The 26,704-nt window shown below is 47.9% G+C and overlaps 1 protein-coding gene across 1 annotated transcript in view; it reads left to right on the forward strand.

The window, feature by feature from the left end:
* Positions 1–26,704, forward strand: part of NXN (nucleoredoxin) — a 98,291-nt gene that overhangs the window by 57,007 nt on the left and 14,580 nt on the right. Inside the window, exons 2-6 of the mRNA XM_005298160.5 lie at positions 6,219–6,336; positions 8,428–8,561; positions 8,993–9,093; positions 9,915–10,021; positions 23,963–24,142. Coding sequence (XP_005298217.1) covers positions 6,219–6,336; positions 8,428–8,561; positions 8,993–9,093; positions 9,915–10,021; positions 23,963–24,142 — 640 coding nt within the window. The remainder of the gene's footprint in view (positions 1–6,218; positions 6,337–8,427; positions 8,562–8,992; positions 9,094–9,914; positions 10,022–23,962; positions 24,143–26,704) is intronic.

The raw sequence follows: 26,704 nt of genomic DNA on the forward strand, positions 1-26,704 counted from the left end.
CTTGGGGTTCTGCATGCACTGAAAGCAGTTTCATGTTATCTTTGTCAGTGGGAACCATCCCCGCCCAGAGTTTGCACTAGTGAGTTAATGCATCCTACGCAGATACCAGGGCTGAGAAGTCAGTCGGCAGGACCAAAAATAGCACCCTGCAGCTGTTAGTGGAGGGGGAGATTCCCATTCCTACTAGCATGCCACTGGGGAGAATGAGAGTCCTCTTTCTCCTTGAGACCCAATCCAGTCAGTTTTATTCAGTCTGTAGCCCAGTAGGTTTATAACCTGTCCCCTGGCCGTTATGTGCTTTAGAACAGAGAAGTTTCCTGCTGTGTGGGTGTTTAGTTTAACACCTGTGATCTGATTTTTGTGTCCAACTCCAAGGTTCTCCCATGTACTTCATGCTGGTCCATTTCCAGCTCACCAAGATGGAGGAAACAAATGAGCAAATGATTAGTGACTGCAGTAGCATAGCAACCAATAGCAATACTTTGCCCTCCCATAATGCCTCTAGTCTGAGGCTCTCCAGTCGCCTTGCCAACAATAGTTAATGAAGCATATCACTCCGCAGTGTTTGTTCTGTTTGACAGATGGGGACTGAGGCTCTGAAACGTTCAGTGATTTGTATGTAAAGTCAAACCGTGAGTCAGGATTTGAACTCAGGTCCTGATTTCCGAGCTCCTGCCAATTAAATCTATTGATGACTTTGTGTTATGGATCAGATTACAAAACCGGTAACTCGGTTTTCCACCGGAACTGTTCTGTTAAGCACCTGTACAAGGTACTAGGCTAAGTTTCCTCTAAGCTATCTGGGACTGCACAGGTGGGGAGAGGCGCCTCTCCCCGGGTCCCAGCCCAGAATCTGCCACTGCCAGGGAGAGGCACCTCTCCCCTGGGCTTGGGCTGCTGCGGCGAGAGAGGGCTGAGGGGAGTTCTCTCTCCCCACCGCTGCCCCGGGGCAGCCTGCACCCCAAACCACTCATCCCCGGCCCTAGCTAGAGCCTTCACCCCCCCACACACACCTCAGCCTTGAGCCCCCTCCCGCTCCCTGAACCCCTCATCCCTGGCCCTACCCCAGAACCCTCGCCCCCCACATCCCAACCCTATGCCCCAGCTCTGAGCCCCCTTCCACACCCCTAATCCCCAGCCCTGCCCCAGAGCCTGCCCCCCAGACAGAGCGCTGACCCCCTCCCCCATACCCCAACTCTCTGCCCTAGCCCTAAGCCCCCTCCCGGACCCCAAACCCCTCATCCCCGGCCCAACCCCAGAGTCCTCACCCCCCTGTACCCCAGCCCTGAGTCCCCTCCCACACTCCGAACCCCTCGGCCCTACCCCCGCCACACATCACCTCCATATTGATGCATATAACAAAATTCATTATGCACTTGGATGAAAAAATTAGAGGGAACATTGGTAACGGGTATATTTCTGTATAAACTGGTCACTGTATGTCAGTGGTGTCTCGAGAAGAGAATACTTCCGCAGCTCCTATTCCAACTGGCTTTCTGTGCAGAGTAGACTATTTAACTTACCAGGAGTACTGTGTGAATCGGGAGTGAGGAGCAGTCTGAAAGGATCAGCTGATTTCAGACTGAAAAGTCTAGATTAATTCCACATCTGTGTTAGGTTTGGCTTGATCCTGCAGATTTGCAACAGCTGTTGGGAAGTGTAGCAAAGAATCCCCTCTTTAAATGCATGATCAAATCCTCCGAGCAAGAAGCATGTTATTTCAGTGTCATTCTCCTCCAGACAGGAAAAGCTGCATTTAAAAGTTGCTGAGACAGCGTTCTCCTGCAGCATCCTCTGATCTTCCTGTGGTTTCTGATGAGCTCATGTTTGGCTTTCCATCCACCATGGTCCTTTCAGAGGCGATCCTTTCAGGGGCACAATACATGGTCCTTTCAGGGGCGATTGTTCACCTACTTGTACTGTGACTGCCTTTTCTTTCTCTTTCATTTGCCTTACTGTGTGGATCACAAATGCCAAATTGCTCAGAATAAATTTAGCCAACTTCCCGTGCCAGCAGGCCAGAGGAGACCCTTTGCCAGTAATTGGAGTTTGCTTGTGCCACGTTGACAGCCTTGTAGAGACAGTCAGCTAGTGGCTAGGACTTCGCCAAGCTCCGTTCTTTCACTTTGCACAGGCGCGTACAAACGTTGGCTTCAAGTCTGGATCTTCCCTTCAGTTTCAGGCCACATTGGTGACTTGCTTGGATCTAGGAGGGAATTTCCATAACATGAAACATGTTGCGGCCATTCTCGCCTTTAATACAGCTGTGTGGCCTGCTGATGCTACAGGATCACAGCACTCCATGTTCTGTCTTCAGCCAAGCAGCTTCAAGACAGAGCATGACATACTGGGGACCTGTTATCTCTGTCGGCTTCATTTTTGTATGACAGGTATTGTCGAAAGGCTGCACAAATTAAAATTCCAGATACTTCACTATGAGGTTAATTAACCATTGGAGCAATTTCCCAAGGGATGTGGTGCATTCTCCCATCACTGACCTCTTTAAATCAGGACTGAAAGTATTTCTTAGAGCTCTAGCTCAGCCATAAGATATGGGCTTGATGCAGGAATCACTGGGTAAAATACTGTGGTCCGTGTTATGCAGGAAATCAGACTAGGTGATCACAGTGAGCTCTTCCAGTCGTACATCTCTCAATCTATGTTACTATTCCATATCAAATGCTGATCGGTCCTCGGTTTTTCCATCCACCTCTGTAGTATCTCAGTACTGATGGAATCTCTTTGCTGTCTTTGTATTTCCAGATGTTTCACTATGATTTTAACAACGAAAGTTTCCAACCACCAAATGGCTGTTTATAAGTTTGGGTAGTTGTAAGGTTAAAAGCTGAGGCTGTCTGGCACTTACTGAGGCCACTATTCCCTTTCAACTCTTAACAAAACACAGACTATTCTTCTTCGTACAAAGGGGGGGAAATCTATCCCGTTCTTCGAGTGGAGAGGAGAGAATCGGAGGGAATTTGAATTACAGAAATAAGCAGTAAATGAAAAAACCCAGTTTCCTATCAAGGTTATGTACTTTCGGATCAGACCTGCCGTAAAATGAGCCATTCGTCTTTCTCTTAGAAGTGTCTGATCTGCTTTGGAAAGCGGAGCGTGATTGAAAGAGCTCATTGCCATGGGAATGGTGGTAAATCTTGGCAATCATCCTTCAGTGCATGCGTTTTTCATTTCCAATCAGCTTTCCCAATGCACAGGAGAATCATCAAATCAGACTGCTCAGACTTTGAACAGCACATTCATGTACTTTCTAATACAGACATCCACATTAATACGGCTAGTGCTTGGAGACCACTAATTTGCTATTCAAGCCTTTCATAACTGGGTTTATATGACAGCACATTCCGGTGTTCTTAAATGCAATTGTCTTGTTTGTTCATCCGTGTCTCATGCTGCATTTAAATTATAGCCCAACTAATAGTCTGGACTTATATAGCTGTTTGTCAAGGGATTTATTTATTATTATCACCACAGAGCTCTTCACCAATCTGAGCTGTTTAAACTTCACAGGCTGCTGCATTGCTGTGCAAAATGTTCTCAGCCCACACTGAACAGGGTGTGAAATTTACCAGGTTTCAGCTTATTTTACAGCTGAGTCTTAGCACCGCCCAGCTTTGATGAGGTTCACAGATGTTTAGAGTGGACCAGGGACTGATGGATGATTTTGAGTTGAAGCTATGTGATAGTCACAGCTTTGTGTGGATTCAACAGGAAAGTCAGCCATTGTGACTGATTTTTCTTATTTTGCTTGAGATTTGTGCATAACTGAGCTGGATCCGGTGGTAATGCCCAGCACTATCATAACAGTGACCTGAGTTTGAGTCCCAAGCTCAATCCCTTCTTCCCCCTTTGGTCTTGTAGCCTGGGCAGTCCCAGAACCTTGGGTTGATCTGCAGTGATACCTTTGGTTATTTATACAGCACCCACAGATGTGCAGGACATATAAACCCTGTTGATTATAAATGGCTGAGTTCAGAGCACTGTTGGTTGGGCACAATGTAGAGACTGCTACCACCGTTCCCCCAAAAAGGAAAGCTGCCACAGCATACTGTAGGGCCTTGAGGGGAGTCTGTTGAATATGGCAAAGACATGACAAAATAGAGTAAAATGTGAACAGCTATTTACAGAGAGCTCTCCGGTTACTTTCTGTACCTCTTTATTGTTTGCAACACCCTCTTAGATAGATGCTTGACAAACATGTGATCCTTGTAAAGATCCCTTTAAACTTCGCAAACTTGGATTTACTTTCTGTGTTTTGAACCAAACTCAGTTTAACACGGCTGATTTACATTTAGCAAAGTCTTTGCAGCTTTTGTGGCCAAATCCATTTAGCTTGTCCATCAGCATCATCAGTGATGCCAACTTAGCCCTGGGAATAATGTGTGTTAGGAAACTGGTGCTAGCAGGGGCAGCACAAGGCATTGTTTTCTGTAGGTCCTAATAAATGGAGATTTAAAAAAAAATCATTATGATTCTGTATATGCACCTTTTTTAGATATTTGTGACCTGGAGAGGACTTTGATCATCAAACAAGTTTCAGGTAGGATAAATTTTGATAGCCTTGTCAAGTCTCTCAAAACACAGTAACCTCGACAGAATACAGATTTTTGCCCAAGAACAAATTCCAGAAGAGCGAATTAGATACTGGCATTAAAACCTAAATTGCTCTCTGACTCGCACCCTTAGCTTGAGTGTCTTTAAGCATATAAAAAGCTAGATCACCCAGTTCACTCTGGCTGGAGGTTGCATCCTTTTCCCACACCCTTCATCTGTCTTGTCCGCTAGACTGTAAACTCTTCAGGGCTGGGATTGTCTCAGCACAATACAGAGTCTTCAGCATCTCCATCATACAGTGCTTAACACAATGGGGGCCCAGTTTCAACTGAGACTTGTGAGTATTACTCTGATATGAATAAAAGAATAAGATGGATCAGAATACAGAAGCATGTGCTTTGAGGTTTATTCTGGATCCATTAGTTTGCATTGCAAAATAACTGAGCATAAAGTATCAGAAGTAGTGGAATTGTGAGTTTTATTAACATTGAGGCTCCATTCTGCTGTTCTTCCATTGCGGTTTTTTGTTCTCCACTGGCCCAAATGAATGTCATAAATATCTATGGCGCCAGGGAGAGTTTGCAGCACATTATTTGATGATGTGGGAAACTAATGATTCATTTCCTTCCCTCCCCTCCCCTCTGTCCTCTCTGGTTCTGTGTTGTGATCTGATTGCATTTAAGAGGTTGATAATTCATCACCGGGCTGTTTAGGTTGAAGTGCCTTGGAAAAATGTAAGTGAACTGCTCAGATTGGAATGTTTTAGGTACTCGAAGCTCTGAGATCAGCTCCTCAGACCACAGCCTTTCCTGGCTTTTAGTTACGGTTGAAAATGCATTGGAGTGGTTACAGAAGGCTTCCCAAGCCTCATATACACCTGCAGGTTATGCCTTGCCAGCAGCTATCTTTCTCTTTCTATACTTCCTTCTAGAGCTGGTGTTTTTTAGAACTCAGAATTTATTTATCTGTACGTGCAGAAATATGATGCCAGACGAGAAGTGTGTGACCCCAGGTGTGTTTCAGTTATTGGCGTTGGACAAAGTTAAGTTGTGCGGGGAGCTCTAGTCTACTAATCAAGATGGCCAAAATGCAGCAGGGTCTAGGCAGAATCATCGCTCCACGTTTCTGGATGTCAGCCATGTTTTCAGTGTGAACATGACTTGGGCATGGACTGGAGATTAGTGTCATGAATGGTGAGCTGGGAGTGAAGGAAGCAGCTGAAACAGGATTGCCTCATTGTGGTGGTGATAGCATATCCCATGTACAGTGCCTTCCAGTCAGAGATCTCAAAGTGCTCCATAAGGGGGGAAGCAGAGGCACTGGGAGATGAACTCGTGTGTCCCAGGTCACATAGCAAGTGTGTGGCAGAGCTGGGAGTAGAATGCAGACTTAGCTCCCGGCCCTGGGCACCAACCGAGTGATACAAGGAAGTTCCGGTCAACGCGATGCCATTTTCTTTTGAGGTCACCAGGCTAGCAGTAGCTGGGCTCCTGTGTGAGCCCTTTGGATGCTCTGCTGCAAACTGCCGCTCTGTCGTCTTCTGCTTCTTTCTGATCGCTGCCCTGTAAGGTGCTGCTGCTCAAAAGTATTAATGGTGAAGCTGCTTAGAGTTTACCTCTTCTTCTCCCTCCCGCTCTCTTTTACAGCTAAAACTATGGAACAAATACAGAGTCTCCAACATTCCATCGCTGATATTTATAGATGCTTCCACGGGGAAGGTTGTGTGCAGAAACGGCTTGTTGGTGATCCGGGATGACCCCGAAGGTAAGACCTGGAGCACTGCACACCCATATGACGGCTGACAATCTGCTCTCTTTTAGCTCCCTTTCTAAAGTGTGCCTGGAAGCAAAAAATGGAAACAAATGAAGATCATCAGACTTACCTCATCAAAGCACTGGATTATTTTCAGCATGAAATTCCCTGCATTGTTCCCATTAGAGTTAGGGTTTCATTTTTTAACGAACAAAGGCATCCCTTCTGGGTTTGCTGTCTGAAGTGCAAATGAGGAAAAAGTTAGATGAAATGAAACGCTGCAGTAAGCATTTCACTGGGGGGACATAGGCGGACAAACTGAGGACCCACCTTTTTCATAACTTAAGATCTGTGCTGCTCTCATCTAGTGAGTGGTGCGAATATTAGTAACACCACACAGTCTGTGACAGAACAGTTCCCTTGGTACTTACAGATGGTGCCTAAAAGAAGCTACAGTTTTCTTTTCTAAATCATATCATGCGGCATGTTTATACCAGACCTCGCCTTCTCTGAATCGGCAAGTGATGAAAACAAATAAACATTGCTGCACATATTTGTGGTCCCCACGCAAAATGAAAGCGGGGCACCTGCCTGCCCACCTTTGACCCTTCAGCATATGTGCCTCCGCATTCCATGCGGTTGTCATTTCCCCAGTGCGGGAATGACAGATCCCGAAAACAAGCCCCTAGGTGTAACGCAGGGGGCGGGAGCTGTGCAGCATGACAGGCTAAGTATAATTTGTGGTCTAAGCCATCTGGTAATGTTTCTTTAGTTCTGGCTGAATTTACGGGCTGCTTATTCTGGGAATTGGCAGCAGGAATAGTCAGAATATATAGACGCTTTTTTCAGGTGGGCAAGGAAACCTGTGTGTCCATTATCCAGCCTTAAAACTAGGGACAAAACAGCCCTGTGCGAGGGAAATGAAAATGGTGACAGCTTTAAGGAAGCCAGCTGCAGTTCCTAAAAGACAAAGACCGAGGTGGGAGTTGAGCTGCAGTAACCGAGGCTACATCAGCTGCTTCTCAATGGTTTTTAAATGGTAGCTGTTCAGGAAGCAGAATGGCTGCGAGGAGCGGGATGGGCAGATTGACCTGTTCTCTAAAAGATGAATAGTCAGAGTACATGACCTGCACCCCCAGCCAGGAGCAGAGAGAACCCGACCCTGCAGAGCTCTGCCAAACTCATTGAAAAGGGAAGAATGAAGCAGACGGCTTGCCCAAAGCAGGACTATTTGCATTGTTCCCAGAGAGCATTCTGACATCTCGAGACTGGGTGAATGCACGCAAACACGCTTTGCGGCTTAGAAGGCACAGGGATCCCTGACGGTCAGATCCTGCCCCTCTGTGGGCACTGAGGGTCCTAACCAGAGTAGAAAGCAGTGCAGCTGTGCTGTGTGGGGTTGGGGGGGGGGGGGGAGGAGGGAAGAGGATACCGAGAGCCTACGTAGGAGATGTGGACCCTCTGCATGATACAAAGCACGGCTCCTCTGGGGTGTTCTGTGTAGGGGGGGTGAGGACGGAGGTACGAGGGCAGCAAGTAGATTTGCAGCTGCACAGGTCCGCTGGGTGAGCACTCCATTGTGGGGAGGAGGGGGACAAACCCGGGGCTGCATAAATGACTTCATCCCTGAGACCCCAGTAGTGGCTGAACCCTGGGAGGGGGGTGTGAATCTCTGAGGGATGCCTCTCTCTTCCCCCCCCCCCCCCCCCCCCCGTGGAAAACCTGATTGCCCGGGATTGGGGAGGCAGAGAATATGGCCCTTTGTAGGGCGGCTCTCCTCTGTGTCTCTCGGGGGGGCGAGGGGTTCAGAGCGTGGTTTTCACTTCAGAACAAATGTGTTGGTTAACGTTTGGTGCCGATCCCTCCGGGAGGATGTGACCCAGTATCTGGGTGGAAGGGGGCAGAGGAGGTCTACATGGAAAGACATCAGTGCAGATGGATAAAGAGGACTCTCCGCTCCTGTCTGTTGCACGATTGCCCGCCGAGATGCCTTTGGAGAAGCGGGGAGGGCCTCAGTAAAGCCATTTAAAGTGTAAATGCTAGATGTGGCTCTCACTCTTCTTCTCTCTGCCTTCTCCCCTTGCCCATCCCAAACTCCCCTAGGGCTGGAGTTCCCCTGGGGACCAAAACCCTTCAGCGAAGTTGTTGCAGGGCCTCTGCTCAGAAACAACGGCCAGTCGCTGGACAGCACCGCCCTGGAGGGCTCTCACGTGGGGGTCTATTTCTCTGCGCACTGGGTGAGTAGCTGGCACCTCTCCATCGCAGAGTAAATGGAAGGGGTTGGAGATGAATGGCAGCTCTGTGAGAAGGCTGAGCCCTGACTGCAGCTCCTCACGGTAGATAACCACGCCTGCGCTGTCTGGACTGCCAGAGTCACTTTTGCAGGGGCAGCTGTGCCTGAGGTGAAATTCCCCTTCCCCTTCCAGGTAGCTGGCGGAGGTTGCACTGGTGACTTTCTGAGTCAGTGCCCCCTGTCCAGCAGACCCAGCCACTTGGCAGACTGAGAGACTGCCTCTAGGCCCCCTGGGAAAGCAGAGCTCATGGGGGCCTCATGGGGCTCCCTGTTCCCCCTGCTGAGGGAAGCTGTGGAGTGAATCGGGCCCATTGACTTCAGTGAGAGCTTTGTCCCTGGTGTCCAGATACTATGTGCTCCTCTGTGTTTTTCCAGTGCCCCCCCTGCCGAAGCCTCACGAGGGTCTTGGTGGAGTCCTACCGGAAAATCAAGGAGGCGGGGCAGAAATTTGAGATTGTCTTCATTAGCGCAGACAGGTAATGTCTGCTGTTTGCTTTGGAGAGCTCTGTGCCCTGCCTTGGTGCAGGGGCTGGAGGGGCAAGGCACGTCTGCAGGCCAGATTGGAGAAACTCATGCCCCGAAGCAAGGAGAGAGCTGGGAGTTACTAGAAGTCTGGTTTTGTGGTATATTCAGCTGTTTGATATGTGCCCGCGGGGTGGAAGAAACTCCAAGTATTAATGGATACGGCACCTACTTTAAAGAGAGAACCCAATCGGGCCTCTCCCTGTTGGATACACAAGAGACCGGGCTCTAGGTGTGGAGAGGGAGGGAGGCAGGGCTGGACAGGGCTGTTCCGGGGATAATAAGGACCCTGCACCCCAACCTGGTAGCATAAGATGGCTCTGATTCCGCAGTGGCCAGATACCTTCACCCTGCTGGCTCTGGGGAGAGACTGAAGGAGCCAGGGGAAAGATGGATTAGCCAGGGCAGGGGTGGAGTCAAGAACAAGCCCACAACCCTTGAGGTGGGCTCGACATTTTGCTTTGATGTTCATGCGTGCCCTGGATACAAGCCCGAGGACTGCGGGGCCCTTGAGCAGCAGCTGTCAGAATTGAGATTTTAAATCTCTTCTTGAAACTTGCTGCAAACTCCTTCTTTGGCGCCGGCTTTAAAATCAATGCGGTCTCGCCCTGGGTGGGTGCAACTTGGCCTGCCCCACGTACAGGTGGGCTCTGGGCCCTGGGGAAGTGTCAGGCGTCTGCCGGGCTGCATATGGGCAAAGGGTTAAACAGGAAAAAGGGCTGCAGAAGGACGGTAACGAGGGTTCATTTATCTGACCTCCATTTCCATTGCCTAGGTCAGAGGACTCTTTCAAGCAGTATTTCAGCGAGATGCCCTGGCTAGCCGTGCCATACGCTGACGAAGCCAGAAGATCGCGCCTCAACCGGCTCTATGGCATCCAAGGTAGGAAACACCCCCGAGCCTGGCATGAAAATCACTCCTGCCCACTCCTCCCATTTAACTTTGTTCTTAAATGTCTCCTCTTGTTTAAATAAAACAAAAAAAACAGCAAAACAAAGGGCCTCCGGCAGAGCTCTCTTCTCTGCAGACTAACGTTCCTACCGTAACCTGCCAGCCTGTTAGCCAAAACAGGACTTCAAAAGCAACCTAATAATTCCTCCTGGAAACTTGGAGCCTTCCAGGCTTGGATGTTTTATCCCTAATTGATTTATTTATTTGTTTTGCTTTTCTTTAAGGTTTCATTGTTGTTTTCTTGCTCTTCTGTGTGATAGGAACTCAGGCCATTGTTCTCTGTAGAGAGTGAGGAAGATGGCGTCTGGTTTGTGTTAGTGACATGAGATTTGCATGTTTGATGTAAACCATGGCTTTGCTTCTGCTCTTCCGGGTGTCAGTTCCAGAATTACCCAGGCCTTGGCTGCTGAGGCGGGGGGAGTGAGAGAGAGATTGTGTGTGTGTTTTTCAAGGTGTTCCAAAGACTTTGTGCACTCACAGGAGCTCTAAATGCAACTGACGTAATGCACTGACCCTGCAGTAAACAAAGGACAGCATTGATCTCTCGCCTAGTGGGTGTAGGACGGGGAAGGATAAATGGGGCCATTAGCTAGCAGGGAAGTTTTCAGTATTTATGCATGTTTCCTCCCTGTGAGTAGGGGACTGAAGGGATTGATTTATGATGGGAGATGAAAAGAACTAAGGATAATTTGGGTAAGTGATGGCTCAGGGGAAGTTGTATGATGACAGCTTGCAAGTGTCTGAGAGATGCAAACACCACGAAGGGAATGGAGTTGCTGAGGGTGGTCCGAGGTGCAGCTATGGGCCTGCCCTTACGCAGGGTCTTGCAAGACCTGACTCTGTTACACTAAGTCGCCTTTACACCACTGTGGCAGCATCCATGGGCCATAAAGTGGGTGTAAATGTCATTTACCTAACCCTGACTGTCACGTCAATGCTATCTAAAGAGTTTTGAAAATCAGGGAGAGTAAATAATTGGCTCTTTGCATCTGCACCAACAGTTATTCCCTTTTACAAAATAATCAGCTCTGTCTGGTCTGGCCTGCCTTTCCCAAATCTATGCTGGCCTTCACGTTTCCAAACATGTCCATGAACCATACATTATAAACTGCCCCTCTTTGGAGCTCTGCATACATACCGAGGCAGAATCTTGCCTGTAGATGTTAGGTTATCCTTTGCAGACGCTTTGGGACTATACCATCCCTGGACTTTTAGTCATTAAACTTCTCCAGGATCGAGATAATAGTTGAGTGGTTTAATTGTTTCATCCTTGACCTGTAACCCACCTCTCCCAGTGTCCTAGCCAAATTATTGCCTCCCATTCTGTCACCTCAGTCTGTCCTCCAGCTTATCCTCCTTAGTAAACACAAGCGCATCCTGGAGGGATGTGTTGTTAAAATCCTCCTTGTCAAATGTGGATGTGAAGGAACTACTGCTGCAACTACCAATAGTTTATTACTCTGCTGCCTTATTATTGGCTTTTCTGGGTTTGTCTTGTTTTCCAGACCTCTGGTATAGTTTAAAACCCATGTTATTCGTCACTGATCTCCCTAGCTATATTTGCTGCTGTGTTTCCATTTTACTCTCTGAACGCCCCCTTGACATTCCCTCTGTTTCACATAAAACTCTGACAATGCTGCATTGCTCCCGGTAGTGCTGAGGGGCTCTGTGTTTGCTCTCTCTGATTCTCCTTAGTTTGTCATTCCTCCCTGTTTTAGAACTCTGTAGGAGCCAGCGAGAAACCTGTCAGTGTAACCCTTAGCAGCCCTGCCTTGTCCCTCTTCATTCCACAAGATGGGAAGCCTGGTATGGCCCTTTCTCAGACGGCGGGCACCAGGCATGTGCCCCGGTAGTGTTTGTGTTTGTTTCACAAGTCTCTGAATGCCTCACAAGCCCATTCACAGAGCTGAAATAACACAGGATCTTGTTTTCTCAAACTCTTCCAGTTCCTGAGTGGAGGAATGCAGCGAGATGACCAGATCTCTTGTTATTTTGCTCCCGTAACTGGCTCCCTTTGGCACTGAGGAAGCCAGGAAAAAATGTAGATACAGATACTGAGTTACTGGGCTTTTATTTGGGTTTCCCTGAATGCCTTTCTCCTAGTGTGGAGTCAGGAAGGTGAACCATTCCCACCTTATTAACTTGCTTGGGCATCCAGCTCTATTTATCTTGAGCTTTATTCATTTTTTGCATTGTGGCTATTCAGAAATAATTCCCCATTGTGCACACCATTCCCAAGTTTCATGTGAATTGCCTCCTTCAGTTCACTCCTCCTACAGAACAAGGAGCAGCGATGAATTTTATGAACAAATGGGGATTTTCTCTTACTAATTTTTATTTAGAGAGAGGTTTTGGATTGGTAGAAATCCCCATTGATCCCCTCAAATCTCCTTTGGATTGGCAGTGATTATAGGAGATGCTGCTTTCCTTAAAAATTGGTCTGTCCATCTGTCTAGGTTTACAAGGTTGCTCATCACCGTGGTGTCTGAGAGCATTTAGCGAGAAGCAAACACGGCAGCCTCTCTCTTCCTGCCCAGGAACAATTTTAAAGTTATTGTAGGGAAATGTGTCCCGTTCTGGACTCAGGAAAGCAAAAACCCTGCTAGTCGCAACAGATGGGATAGCCGGTCCAATTGCTTTTTTCCTTTAAAAACAAAACAAAAACTGCTGCAAATGCTTCATTTAGCTTATCCATGGGACACAGAACTTTGCCTCTGATCATCACAAATCCATAACTAACAGATTTTGTAAAACCCCAGATTTTCTTGCCAGTCATCTTAGAATAAGAATATTGTCAGATGTGGTAGCAGAAAATTCTGTCACTGAGTTTTTGTAAAATGTTAAGTCAAGTGGGAAAGAAGAAAGATGGAAACCTCTTTTCTAGGGGCTAAAATCTAACTGATGAGTCCATCTGTCCTATTCTTAATCTAAACTTTTATACGACACTTATCACCATGGCCCCTGATTTCATGATTGTATCTTTCAAAGGATAGTTAATAAAGTCTGGCTTTATCACAGCCAAAGGAGTTGACCTTTAAAAAAAGTTGTTCTGGGAACTAAAAGAGGATCTGGTGGTATGTGTGTGAGGGATGTATGACATAGGGGTTAGCAGGTGTGAAATATGTTTGCTTTCGGGTTTATATGCCGAAGATGCTGCCCTGGATACCATCGGCCTGTATCTCCGCAGATGGGATATGAATGCCATAGGATTGTGGTGGTGTCAAGTTGTGCTGGGCAAGGCGTTAAATTCTCTTTTCCTCTATGTCCCCTCCCCCACAGTTGCTTTGTGAGCTGACACACTAGCTAGGGGAAGCCATCAGTGAAGAACTGGGGAAGACCTGAGAACCAGGTGACAATATGCTCTGTTTTAAGCAGGGCAATAAAAGGCTCTTTTGCACCACTGGCAGGGGGAGAGAGGCAATAAAAGTTCTTGTGAATTGTCTGAGTTGAGCAGCAATGCAGAGAGTGAGTCCTGTACGAGGGAGATTTCTGCCCTTTGCAGACTGAAGGGGCTAGTGCCTCCACACAAAGACAAGACACTGCTGAAGATGGACCGTCGTCCTTGATGCATTTGCTTTAATTCTCTCCCTCTTCTGCCATGCTTCATAGAGGGCCTCTTCAGCCTTGACCAGAAGTGCAGCTTTCTGGGGGGGTTTAGCTCACGGGGGCCAGTTGTTGCTGGCTGAGGAATACCTGGAACCTGCAGTCAGTGCGTTTTTTGGGGAAACTTTATTAAGGTGAAGTTACAATAAAACTATTAATAAAAATATTAAATCGCACATTATTTGTTACTGATTCAGGATCAGGTTAATAGTCAAAGAACCAGGTAAAGAGCTCTCCTCGTCTGAGCACACTAAAAAGGGTGACCAAGTTTCCCCTTTTTGGTGCTTCTCTTGTGTACATACTTGGTGTGAAAGCTTTTCTATTACACGGACAGTCCATATTTGACTACGCCACAATTCCATTATCTGTTTTCCAGTAATGAGCAATACAAAGTCTTTCTGCTAACACTAACAAATACATTAATTTGTCAAAAGGAAGAACAGGAGTACTTGTGGCACCTTAGAGACTAACAAATTTATTAGAGCATAAGCTTTCGTGGACTACAGCCCACTTCTTCGGATGCATATAAGTGGGCTGTAGTCCACGAAAGCTTATGCTCTAATAAATTTGTTAGTCTCTAAGGTGCCACAAGTACTCCTGTTCTTCTTTTTGCGGATACAGACTAACACGGCTGCTACTCTGAAACCTGTCATTAATTTGTCATTCTGCTTACAATGTAGCTCCCTTACTGGAGCATTACGTGAACCGGTCAGGGGATGTCTAGGGGAAGCTGGATAAAATGAATCTGTTTAATAGAGTTTCCTCCCAAAACTGACTGGACACAACCATCACAAGTGCAAGTGTGTTCCTCTCTCCCCGCAACCCATCCACTACAGCACCTCCCTAGTAGCAAAAATACTAAGAATCTTAACTGGAGTCAAATACCATCTGTACAGTTACTTATACACATATTCTTTATGAGCTATCCAAACTGAAAATATCGATCCCCTTTCCTTTCCCACATAGAGACCAACTCATCCCGATCAATTTCTTTGTCCAAATCCCTCTCCCATCTTTCAGTCTGGGTTGTTTTCTCATTACCATCTTTTTTTCATTCAGAAACGGAACCTTTTGTTCCAGCTTGCTCCTTTGTCAACTCCTCAGACGTGGTTACAGGTCTAGATAAGAGCCTTTTCGTATCCAGATTTCACACTAAAATGTTTGACTTATAAGTATTGAAAATATGGGACTTTGTTCTTGTTTATGTTGTTGCCTGTCTCTTGGTATGATTTCGAATCTGCATCCAGGAGCAGCTGTCTGGGTTGAATAGTCTCAGCTCTTACCCACAACGAATAGTCATTTACAGGATATTTCTGACGGATGAATTCCTGATTGAGAATGAAAGTAGCAAAGGGGCAGGGCCTCGGCAGCAGGAATATACCAAACCCGCCACGGTGGGGTCTGGATGAATAGGTGTGACCTACATTTCTTTTTCACCCAACAGTTACTATGACTAGCTATATTTGGGCTCTGGTCTTGTTCCAACCGAATCACTACATATTTTAGACTCGTTAAAGGGACACTGTCAGATTGAAAATCCAGAAATCCCCTTGTGTGTTTACCTGAAAACAGTAACCATTTATTCTTTTAACTTTTAGGCCCTGATTTTCTGGGTGTAGTTTTACACTTGCAGGTAATTCGTTTCATAGCATTTAGATGTCTTGCTATCTGATCGTGCCCGGAAATCAAGTGGCGGTCTAAATGCTATGAGCAGTGCACACACATTGTCTGCAGATGCAGAATTATGCCATTAAAATTAGGCCAACAGTCGAAATCAGGCCCTTAGATTTCCCTAGTCAGCAGAGCTAATGTGAGATCTTTACCTTTGTATAAAGGGAATCTCTGAGAGATGAGATTAAGTGACTTGCCCAAGGCCACACAGGAATGTCTGCGGCAGAGCTGGGAATTGACTCCAGTAAGTGTCTTGACACAGGACTTACGACTGGGAGTTTCAGCAGTGTCACATGATCTGGAGGAGGAGATCAAAGTGCAGAGAGAGTTGGGATTGGAATTCTAAGGGGATAAAGGTTTCAGTCCGGTGAGATGTGTCACATCCTCTGTATCTGTTGACGTCACTGGTCAGGGTATTCTCCTTCTCACAGATTAGGGCTCAAAGTGAGTTTCCCAGTTCCTCGCTCGCTTTCTGACTTGACCCTCCGCAGCTATCTCAAATGGCATCAGGTGATGAATAAGCTCTTCTGTGAATCAAATAATTTTTTTGGCATAACCTTGGGATTTGTAACTCATCCACCAAGCTAGATTAATGTGCTGTTCTTCCTGCTAATCTAGGGTGTGCAGCCTCAGTATGTACGAAGGAATTTAAAGCTGCGCTGTCTGGGGCTGGAATGAGGGGAATGTAATCGCTCGCTGGGGCTTGCAGGCATATGGCGAACAGACAAATGTCCATGGATTTCTTAGTGAAATGCTTAGAATGCAAAGATGTGCGAGTAGCCTGCTGTTTTCCACATGTGTGCATGCAGGTCCAGGAGGGTGGCAGTAACTTCACTTGCTTTCTGCTACGCTGAAGATGGTTCTGAGGAGTCTTTGGAACAAGACTCCTGGGCTGAAATGCACGAGACCCAGCCGGGAGTGTTTGACTCGTCTGAATTTGCCAATTCTAATTTACAGGTGGTTGCTGGGCGTGGGAGGAGCAAGACACTCAATAGCAAATAGATGGATGCAAGAGTGGTGAGAACCAGACACAAAAATGCTGGCTCCTTGACTCTTAGCAGCCCCAGATATTAAATTGTCTCTGTCCTTCCCTGGGAGGAGACAAAGAAGAAACATTTTTCCATCTGAGAATGCCAATGTCGGGTTATTTGTGAAGCCTTTTGAATTTCCAGATTCTAATGTTTCAGCTCCCATCCACTTTGTCTTAGACAGGTCGAGATGGGCACCTGAAGCAGCCGTGCATTGCTCAGAGAGATCACTGAGCCTACAGGTCTCCTCCTCCTCTGTCACTAGACCGGTTTGTACAGCGGCTGTTCCTTCCTCAGGCTGCCCAAGTGGAGAGACCTCCCTCCACCCCCTCTTCATCGAGTCCCAGCTCCTGGTGGTTCCTATCGTTTTGGTAGCTGGCCTCTTCTCATTCCTGAATGGCTCCACTGCTCAAACCTTACACTCCCATTTGAACAATAATCTCTTCCCCTGGCTGTTTGCTCAGCTCTCCCAAATGGAGCGGCAGGGCACAATCTGCAGCAGCATTTTCTCCCGCTTCTTGGAAGCTTATTAGCTGCTTTCCAACCCAGCAAATGGAGCATGTACTGTGGGGGTCGCGTCTGTGTTTGATTGGGATGTTCTGGCCACTTCAGCCATGCCTTGGGCTTCCTCATGCAAAAAGATACCTGCCTTGATCTGCAAGCCAACTACAAGGAGTCATTCATGGAACCCGTCTGGTCTGTGTAAGTTTCAGTGGTACCAAGACTGTGGGTCACATCCTAGGCTGGTGGAGATTGCCATAGTTCTATTGCAGTCAATGAACCTAGGCTGATTTATACCAGCCCCTGTAGCCTTGGTACCATTGAAACTTATGCAGGCTGGACAGTCATCTTGTTCATTGGGCAGCCATAAAAATCAAGGCAGTGAACATACAGGGTTCTGTTGCTTCCAGAATCTGAGCATTAACATTCAAACGTGGAGCCAAAACTCAGGGCTCTTCTGGGACTGGGGGAGGTTAGGCCAAACAAAGGCTACGGCCACGTATACACTACAAAGTTTTACCGACACAAGTTACATCGATCTAAGGCTGCCATGGTTAGTACATCGCTTGTGCGCGTACATACTTGGCTCCTTGTGTCAGCACTGCACGTACTTACCAGGAGTGCTTGCGTCAATGCGCAGTGCAGTGCACTATGGGTAGGTGTCCCAGTGTGCATCCTGTCTCCATCCAGTGCACTCTCTCTTGGGAAGTTTTGGCAATGCACGGTGGAGCAGAAACAAGTTGTGCAGGGGTGACTAGGAGCAACTGTCTGCATCCCATAATATCATCTCTAGCCCATCATTTTTGTGCCTTATTAAAAAATCCCATGAACCCGCCAAGTATGACATGAAGCTTTTTGTAAAAGTGGCAGGTCTGCAGCTCAGCACCGGACTGACTATTCGCCACCCTGGCCTTCAGAAATGCCTGATGCAGTTCTATGGCTTTTACGCGGTACTGCTGCTGGTGCTTGTCATACCCTTTTCCTGCATGCCCCATGCAGTGTGCTAGGACATGTCCACATTTCTACAGCTGGGCCAGAGCTGTGCTTGCACAGACTGGATCTCCTGGGCCTGAGGGGAGAAGAGGATCTCCTCTCTGCTCCAAGCCGGGACGTGTAGCCAGCAGGGTCAGCCGAGCAGTTTCATGCAACAATGGAGAGCTGCTAGATGTGCTCGCCAAGCTGGACAATCATGGTTCTGGTCTCTGTGGTCCCTGAGCCATGATGTTCACAACTCTGAGCACAGCAGTCAGTGTCAGGCATTGTGGGACAGCTGCTGGAGGACTGTTAAGGTTGACGTAAGTAATGCACTGTCTACACTCCCGCTGCATCGACCTCAGTACAACTACCAGGGCTCAATGCCCCTGGGGGAAGTAGGGTGTTACTATGTTGGCGTAATGAGGCGCTTACACCAGTGGGAGACAAATTTAAGTGTAGACACGTGCACAACTAGGTCGATGCAAGGCAGCTTACATCAACCTAACTTTGTAGTGTGGACCAGGCCTATGTCTACACTTTAAATGGTACAGCAGCACAGCTGCAGTTCGGAAGGCTTCAGTGTAGACGCTCACTACAGTGAGGAGAGGGGTTTCTGCTGTAGTTAATCTACCTCCCCAAGAGGCGGTGGCTTCTTGACGGAAGAATTCTTTGTCAACCTAGCGCTGTCTCCACCGGGGAGTTAGTTTGGCTTAACTACGTCTCTCCGGGGTGTGGATTTTTCACACTCCTGAGAGATATAGCTATGCCAGTGTAACTTAGTCAAGGTAGCAGGTAACTGAGGAATTTGCCTGTTTTCTATTTAAAGGCATTTGAGGATCTATGATCTATGTTTAACAGTGCGCTTCCCTGCTAGCAGAAATGAATAGTTGTAGTTAAAGATTAGTGGGCGTGATCAGGTTTTTGGGGGTTTTTTTAATCTGTTGGTGTTGAAATGTGCTGAATTCACAGGCCTGAAGACTGAAGTTCTCAGACAGATCAGGTGCAACTCGGACAGTACTGAGTGAAGCAACCTTCTCCATACTGGCCAGGGCTCTTCAGTCTCTGGGGCTTTTCTGTTAGTATGTGGGGGCTAGATGGGAGGGTGAATCTTATGAAGTGCTGGAGTGAGACCTCAGATCACTGAACAGATGTCAGGTAGTAACAACTTCCAGTTGCTACCACTCTGGCTGGATTTGAATTGGTGATTTGCAGCAAATCTCTAGTATGACTCCATTTACTTCACTTTGTTTTACACAGGGGTGAATTTGGCCCTTAGAGATCAAAGGCTCTGTATTGCACTGCCAATCCTCCAAGCCAGCCTTCTGTTTTTTCAATTAAGTTGCATTTTTTGATAATTTGTCCTGCATCATTAAGACTGAGCTAAATCCTGCCCTTCGTAAAAAGATAAAAGTCCATTGAATGCATCCGAAGAAGTGAGGTTTTTACCCACGAAAGCTTATGCCCAAATAAATCTGTTAGTCTTTAAGGTGCCACCAGACTCCTTGTTGTTTTTGTAGATACAGACTAACATGGCTACCCCCTGATACCTGAAGTTGCACTGGCTTCCACCAGGGCTGAAACTGGTCTTTTGGAGTCTAAATCCAACCTCTGTTTGAATTTCTGACAATGAGCCTGTTTGAAAATACTACTTGCGGGTAGGGATTCCAGTCTTATCCCACAATATAGCCTTGTGCCGCTAAACACTCTCCCACTCGGAGTCCATACGCCATGTGTATGCAGACACTTCAAAATGCTCTGCTGAATAAAACATTTGGCTAGACTTCGTAGAAGGGCAAAGCCCAGTTGGACCTGAGTGAGCAATCCGGCACAGCAGGGGGCACAGCGCTCTTTGCCGTGGGGACTAGGAGCAGAACTTGCCTTTGTTTTTGCAGGACTTTTGTAAAAATGAAATATGTGCTCGTAACCTCCAGGAAGGCTGTTCTTTAACACATCTGCTTCAGCCAGGCGGGATGAATTAAGATATCTATAAAGCTGCATCCACAGCAACTTAAGTGCACTAATCCTTGAGAGAAAAAAATCTGTTAACAATTGTCAGGAGGTCTTTTTACTTCATTTCCAAGTGCTTGTTTTAATAGACTTCCCACCAGCCTTTCCCTGTAAGACTGACCTTTCCCAACCATACAGTTGTGTGGAGAATCATACACCTTTACCTTGGCACCAGAACCTTCCCTCCCTCATCCCCCAAACTACCATCATGATTAGCAGGATCCCATATTAGTTTAGGGTGACCAGATGTCCTGATTTTATAGGGACAGTCCCGATTTGGGGACTTTTTCTTATATAGGCACCTATTACCCCCCACCCCCGTCCTGATTTTTTGCACTTGCTATCTGGTCACCCTATATTAGTTCCAGAATGTTGGGACATTCTTGATGCAGCTCTGTTGGCTTCCAGGAAATGTCTGTGATCAAAGATGAATCTGGCTGGGTTTGTGTGGCTATATATGTTTATCGGACTCTCCCACTTTCCCTGGTATAGTGTTCTCCCCACTCCCCAAGGTAAGACTTGATCAAAGGAGTAACATGTGATATCAGTCCTGTGGGAGGAGGAACAGCCAATCAAAGTTCTGCTCCTGCACGGTTGAAGTTCAGTAAGGCATTTTGCCATTGATTTCAGTGAAGAGGAGGGCTGGGTTCCAGGTTTCCTGCCACAGAGATCTGCAGGCCAGCACCAGCGTGTTAGGGGATCTCCCTTTCCTCCAGTTTTTGCTAGGGTGACCAGATGTCCCGATTTTATAGGGACAGTCCCAATTTTTGGGTCTTTTTCTTATATAGGCTCCTGTTACCTCCCACCCCCTGTCCTGATTTTTCACATTTGCTGTCTGGTCACCCTAGTTTTTGCAGACACGCTATTCCCTTGCAAGCTGATGTGTTTTTTCATCCTGAGGTGAAGATTGCTAACTTTAACGAGCAAAGCACACTGCCAGTGACTATACTTCTCTTAGCTAGCTTGGGATACTACTGCTTCAGCAAAATACCACCTGTTCAGCTTGAGTTTGGTCTTTGAGACTTTGGAAACTGACACCGGGGGGCGAAGAGGAAAGTATAATTTTGATCTTGGGCCAAGGTCATCAAGTGCCAAGAGATTGGTCTCAGCCTTACATCAGAGAAGGCTGGAAAGCAGCAGGGAGCATTTCAGGACTGCATTAGGCCTCATTACATTTCAGTGAGGTTGAGCAGGCTGCATGGAACGTAGAGACTCAGTGAGGTGAGTTTCAGGTTTCTCTGTGAAAGTTTCACCCACTTTGGGCGTGGAACTCAAAAGGGCTGTGAAATGAGCCCAGCGCTGCGTCAATTACTCAGGACAGCGCCGTGGGAAGGGAAGCTGGGCCCCTGCAAGATTGATAATGACAACCTCCTGATAGCGTTTGTGGCTGTGGCCAAGAAGGAACTCTTCCCACCCAAGGGGGATTCTGCGTTTCCTTTTGCTGCAATCACACCCAGCTCGTAAATCACAGTCTGCCGAACAATGCCTGAGAGCAGAGAAAGCCGAGAGTTGCACGGCCTGTTTCTGTAACACAATGATGGTTCTCAGTCTTCACTCTGGGAATTCGTACCATCAGTTTGTCAGCAGCCTCTTCATGAGACCTGTGGTTCCCCCTCCCCCAATAAAACACTTTCCCATCAGGCTCAGAAAGGGGCTGCGGCCCCGGGGGGAAAGGATCTCATCCCACTCCCCCATGCTTGCAGCACTGGGACTCAATCCTGCAAGGTGCTGAGCACCTGCCATTGGCATTAGCTTCAGTGGGAGTTGAGGGCATTTAGTGCCTAGTGAGACTGGTCCTTAGCTAGTGACCAGCACTTTCACTACCTCCAGAGCCAGAGTCTTGGACAGTGAAATCAGTCTCCATACAAGTGATGCCTCCAGGATGAACTTTCTGCTCCCTCTGCTCTGAGGACCTAGAAGCAAAAGTGACTATAAACCAACACCATGCAGACTATGCCGAACAGCCTCGTTCCACTGCCTGAGCAGAGCCAACAGCATTAATGATGCAAGTCAGATTGGTCTTAACAGATTCCTTCAGTGTGTGGCAGTAATGCAGGAAAAGAAGAATTGGGGGAGGGGAGATGTTCTTTTAACCATTGTAGCTATTGATTACCAAAGCTAGGCAGCTGGGGCCTGGAACCACTGCTTATAACATCCAGTCCTCTCTCAGTTGCTGGGTGCTCCCCTGTCTGCTTGCTGAATCCACCACTTCTCTCCTAGACTGTAAGCTCTCTGGAGCAGGGGCTATCTTTTCCTTCTGTGTGGACAGTGGGGGGCCTTCGGTGCTCTGGTGATACAAATCACCACTAATGCTGCTACGCAGGGTTGAAGTCTGCACAACAAGTAACTGTTGGAAGGAACTGTGCACAGCTGGAATTTAACGTGCAAGCCCATTGGGAGGGTATTTTGAATAGCCTGCTGGTCAGCTATGGAATAATAAAATGTGAAATGATTGCCTGTGAAATGTATTTGTAATCTATGAAATAGTGAAGAGCTCTGGCTTCTCACGCCTGTGAACTGCCGCTTCGATCCCGGGAGCTACCTAGATGTGCCATGTTGGGGTGGGGCATTGTGGGAGAGCTTTATGCTGGCCCTACATGAAGGAAGCAATGCTCTGTAACAGCTGGGAAGCAGGTGGTGGCCTCAGACTGACTGTCGCCCTTTGCCTGTTCACTCTGCCCCAGTGGAGCTGGGAGAGTGGCAGCGGGGAGACAATGGCCTGATGTGGAGAAAAAAGAGTTAGGAAGAAAAGTCAGGGGATGGCTCTAAATAAATAGTTTCCCCTTTAATAGCCTTGTCATGTACTTTCGTGCCCCACCTGTGCTGCTGCCATGTTTGGCACAGTGCTGTTGTCCCTGGTTCTCTTTAATTCTGGCCTCTGCTGGAAGGTCTCCTCTGCTACTCAGTGTCCTTGTTAGCGAAGCTTTAGCCTGTGCATTGCTGTTCCCTGTGCTGCGTTCCCGCTCCCCAGAGGCAAGGGCCCATGATAGAGGCCCACAGCTAAGAAAACGTCGGCCATGGCATTCACCAATACAAATTGTGCACTGAGGCTTTATGAGCTGAAGTCCTTTCAGGACTGCGCTGCCTCGCTGCAGGGGGTGGGAAGTGCGTTCTCGCGGCTCAGTGGGGCTCCATAGTAAAAATCCTTATTAAGCTAATACAGTTCCTGCGATGCAGCTGTTTCTCAGACATCAGGCCTTTCGTCACATTGTAAACGTCAGCAGCGTACGTTACTGAGGCCCAGGCTGAAGTTGCGAGAACGCAAGAGCATCTAAACCCAGTCGCGTGGGGGTTAGTTTGGGACGCAGCCATAGTCTGTTACGACAACTGAACAGATTATCTTCAAACAGCTTAAGGACTGTGACTTTCTGAGGCCTTGCAATGCCACTTATCCCAGAGCCTAGTTTGATAGCAGTTAATGGCCACTGAATTGTAAGGATTTATAATGGAAATAATTGCACCCACCTTCCTCCATAGACGTTGTGTAGGGCTGCTGTGCACAGCACGGCCATAGCCCATTGAAGTCAATGGAAAGACGCCCATGGATTTCTTTGGGCTGTGGATTAGGCCCTGAGCTGCCATAATCTACCCCAGAGGTGGTTGCATTTGAGTGGCAGCCCAACGGTTCCTGTACATAACATATGTAGCACCGTTCACCCAAGGATCTGAAAGCACTTTACAATCTTTAAAGAAGCCTGGCAGGAAAGATACCTGTGTGGGATTTTTATCTGTCTTGCCGAGCAGTGACCAGATCCACCAAAGCCATAATAACGTGTCCCTAAGTTCACGCGGCGAATCTTTGGCAGAGTGAGGACAGAACCCAGGAGTCCTGCCTCCTAGCTTTCCTGCTTTGAGTGCTAGACTACACTCCCCTCGCCAGGTCAGAAATAAAACCCAGGAGTCCTGAGCCTGCACTCCCTCACTTTGGGAGCAAAAGGTGCTGTAGAAACATGAGATATTATTTGTTTCACCACCAGAATGACAGACGTGAACACAAACTCGTCTCATCAGCTCCCCAGCCTCCTTCCTCCTCCCCATGCGGTTATTGTTGTGCCTGAGCCATCCCTTTGTTCTTCCTCTGCCGCAGGCATCCCCACGCTCATCGTCCTGGACACCAAGGGAGACGTGATCACGCGGCAGGGGCGGGTGGAAGTGCTGAATGACACTGAATGCCGAGAGTTCCCCTGGCATCCCAAGCCTGTGCTGGAGCTGACAGACTCCAATGCCGTCCAGCTGAATGAGGGCCCGTGCCTCGTTCTCTTTGTAGGTATGGAGTGCTGTGGATTTCTTTTTTTTAATCCCTTCCCTTATTCTTTGGGTTTCATCAGGTGGGGTGGGGTGTCTCTTTGGAGGAGATATCAGTGGGATGCTGTTCGGTGTGACGTTCTCCTTGGCATTGGAGCCAGCAAGGTACTAGATCTTACTCACACACACACATTCACACACACACACACACACACACACACAGTGTCTGGGCCAACACACATACCAGTGTCTGGGCAGCCATCCTGCTCGGTGTCTGCACAAGCCAGCCATTATGGGTACCTATCACATGGTTCCCAGCACAGCTTCCAGAAGCCGGGCTTTATAGAAGTAGCACTGTGCCTTTGGAGAGGTGCTGTACGATTCAAGTGTTCCCGTGAGAGCCGTGGAAATCAGTGTTTGCAGCACTGGAAATCCATCACAGTGGTCCGTGTGCTTCTTGCACCTTTATGGAGCAGAAACCTCGGGAGCATCAAGTTTCCGAAGCTGCGGCAGACTCCGGGGACACTGTGCAGAGGGTCGCTGGAAGGGTGGCAGGAGCGTTATGGGACTATGTGGAGAAGCCCAGTTTCAAGGCTGCAGCCTCAGTGTCAGCACGTTGTCTATGCTAGCTCTGCCGTGGTGCATGGGCAGCCTTTGCTCTGAGCAAGGGCAACAGTGTGGTGCTGACCATACTTGTGAACCATCCCAGTCTCTTGTGCACGTGAACCCAAGGTGTGTTCCAAGCAGGGCTGGGGCTAGCAGTGCTAAAACCCTCTAGACTGGACCAGGCATAGAGAGTGGTGGACGTGCAGACCAAGGATTATCTTGCCCTCCCCAAAACCCCGTGTTCACCCCAATCCATGAAAATGGGGCTCCTTCAGAAAGGACACTCCCCCTCACCCCCAAAAGAAACCCCCATGTGAGATTCAGCATGACAGGTGTAGTGCTAGGAGCCGTTAAACAGGGGTTCTCAAACTGGGGGTTGGGACCTCTCAGGGGGTCACGAGGTTATTACATGGGGGGGGTCATGAGCTGTCAGGCTGCACCCCAAACCCTGCTTGGAGTTCTCTCCTCCTCTGGGGTAGAAATAAGAATGGCCTCACTGGGTCAGACCAATGGTCCATCTAGCCCAGTATCCCATCACTGACAGCAGCCTGTACCAGAGCTTCAGGGCGAATGTAAGGAACAGGACATTTTTGGAGAGATCCACTCTGTCTTCCCCTTCCAGCTACTGGCACTCAGGTTTAGGGTCGCCCCAAGCAGGGGGTTGCATCCCTGACCATTTTGGCTAATCGCCAGTGTTGGACCTATCCTGCCTGAACTTATTGAGTAATTTGTGAACGCAGTTATACTTATGGCCATCACAACATCCCATGGCAATGAGTTCCACAAATAATAATATATGGAGATATTCCATCTCCTAGAGCTGGAAGGGACCCCGAAAGGTCATTGAGTCCAGCCCCCTGCCTTCACTAGCAGGACCAAGGACTGATTTTGTCCCAGATCTCTCAATGGCCCCCTCAAGGATTGAACTCACAACCCTGGGTTTAGCAGGCCAATGCTCGAACCACTGAGCTATCCCTCCCCACAAGTTAACTGTGCCCTGTGTGAAAAAGTATTTCCTCTTGTTTGTATTAAACCTGCTGCCTATTAATTTAATCAGGTGACCCGTGGTTTTTGTATTGTGGAAAAGGGTAAATAACACTTCTATTCACTTTTTTCCCAGGCCATTCATGGTTTTATAGACCTCTGTCATGTCCCCCCTTTTCTCATCTGAACAGCCATCATCTTTTTAGTCTTTCCTTGTGCGGAAGCCATTCCATACCCTTGATCATCTTTGTTGCCCTTTTCTGAAACTTGTCCAGTTCCACTACATCTTTTTGGAGATGTGGCGACCAGAACTGCCCACAGTATTCAAGGTGTGGGTGTGTCATGGATCTGTATAGTGGCATTATGATATTTTCTGTCCCGTCCCTAAATGAAGTGTAGTGTTGTAGTTATGCTGTGGGATGGCTGTATCCAGGGGCAGGGAGGGATTAGGGGGAGCTCCATGCCCTTTGTCATGGATAGCACGCTTTTCCATAGCATTAATAATATGGCTTTTGTACCTTCACTTTTTTCCTTTTCAGCCTTGCTTTTGACCCTGATTATTTATTCAGTGGCGCCCAGCATGGACGTGAGCGCAGAGTGAAAAGCCCTCTGACCCCCGCTCTTTTTCCTGCCTCCTTGCTGGGAGGAAGAGCTTGATGGGCTCTGCGTGAGTGAGGCTGTCACTGCACAGACACACGCCTCGGAAGTTAGTTTTATCTTGCTCTAAGTAAAGTTTTTCTAGCATCTGTCGGCAAACAGTATGCTGGGAGGAGACTCCCTGACGGAGATTGGGGGCTCCCCGTGAAGTGCTAGGAGATGCTCAGCCAACGTGGCAGGTGGCTCTTTGTGGCACTGCACATAATCACTGTCGAACACCCTGATTATCCTAACAGGATGCCAGGGTGCTCGGTGGACATTGGGGCTGGTTAGCAGGCTTCAGAGCAGACAGGGATCCTAAATCCAACCCACTGAATTTTCTAATTTAACTGAAGAA

Source organism: Chrysemys picta, chromosome 19 (genome assembly GCF_011386835.1).
Source record: "Chrysemys picta bellii isolate R12L10 chromosome 19, ASM1138683v2, whole genome shotgun sequence".
NCBI classification, from domain to species: Eukaryota; Metazoa; Chordata; order Testudines; family Emydidae; genus Chrysemys; species Chrysemys picta.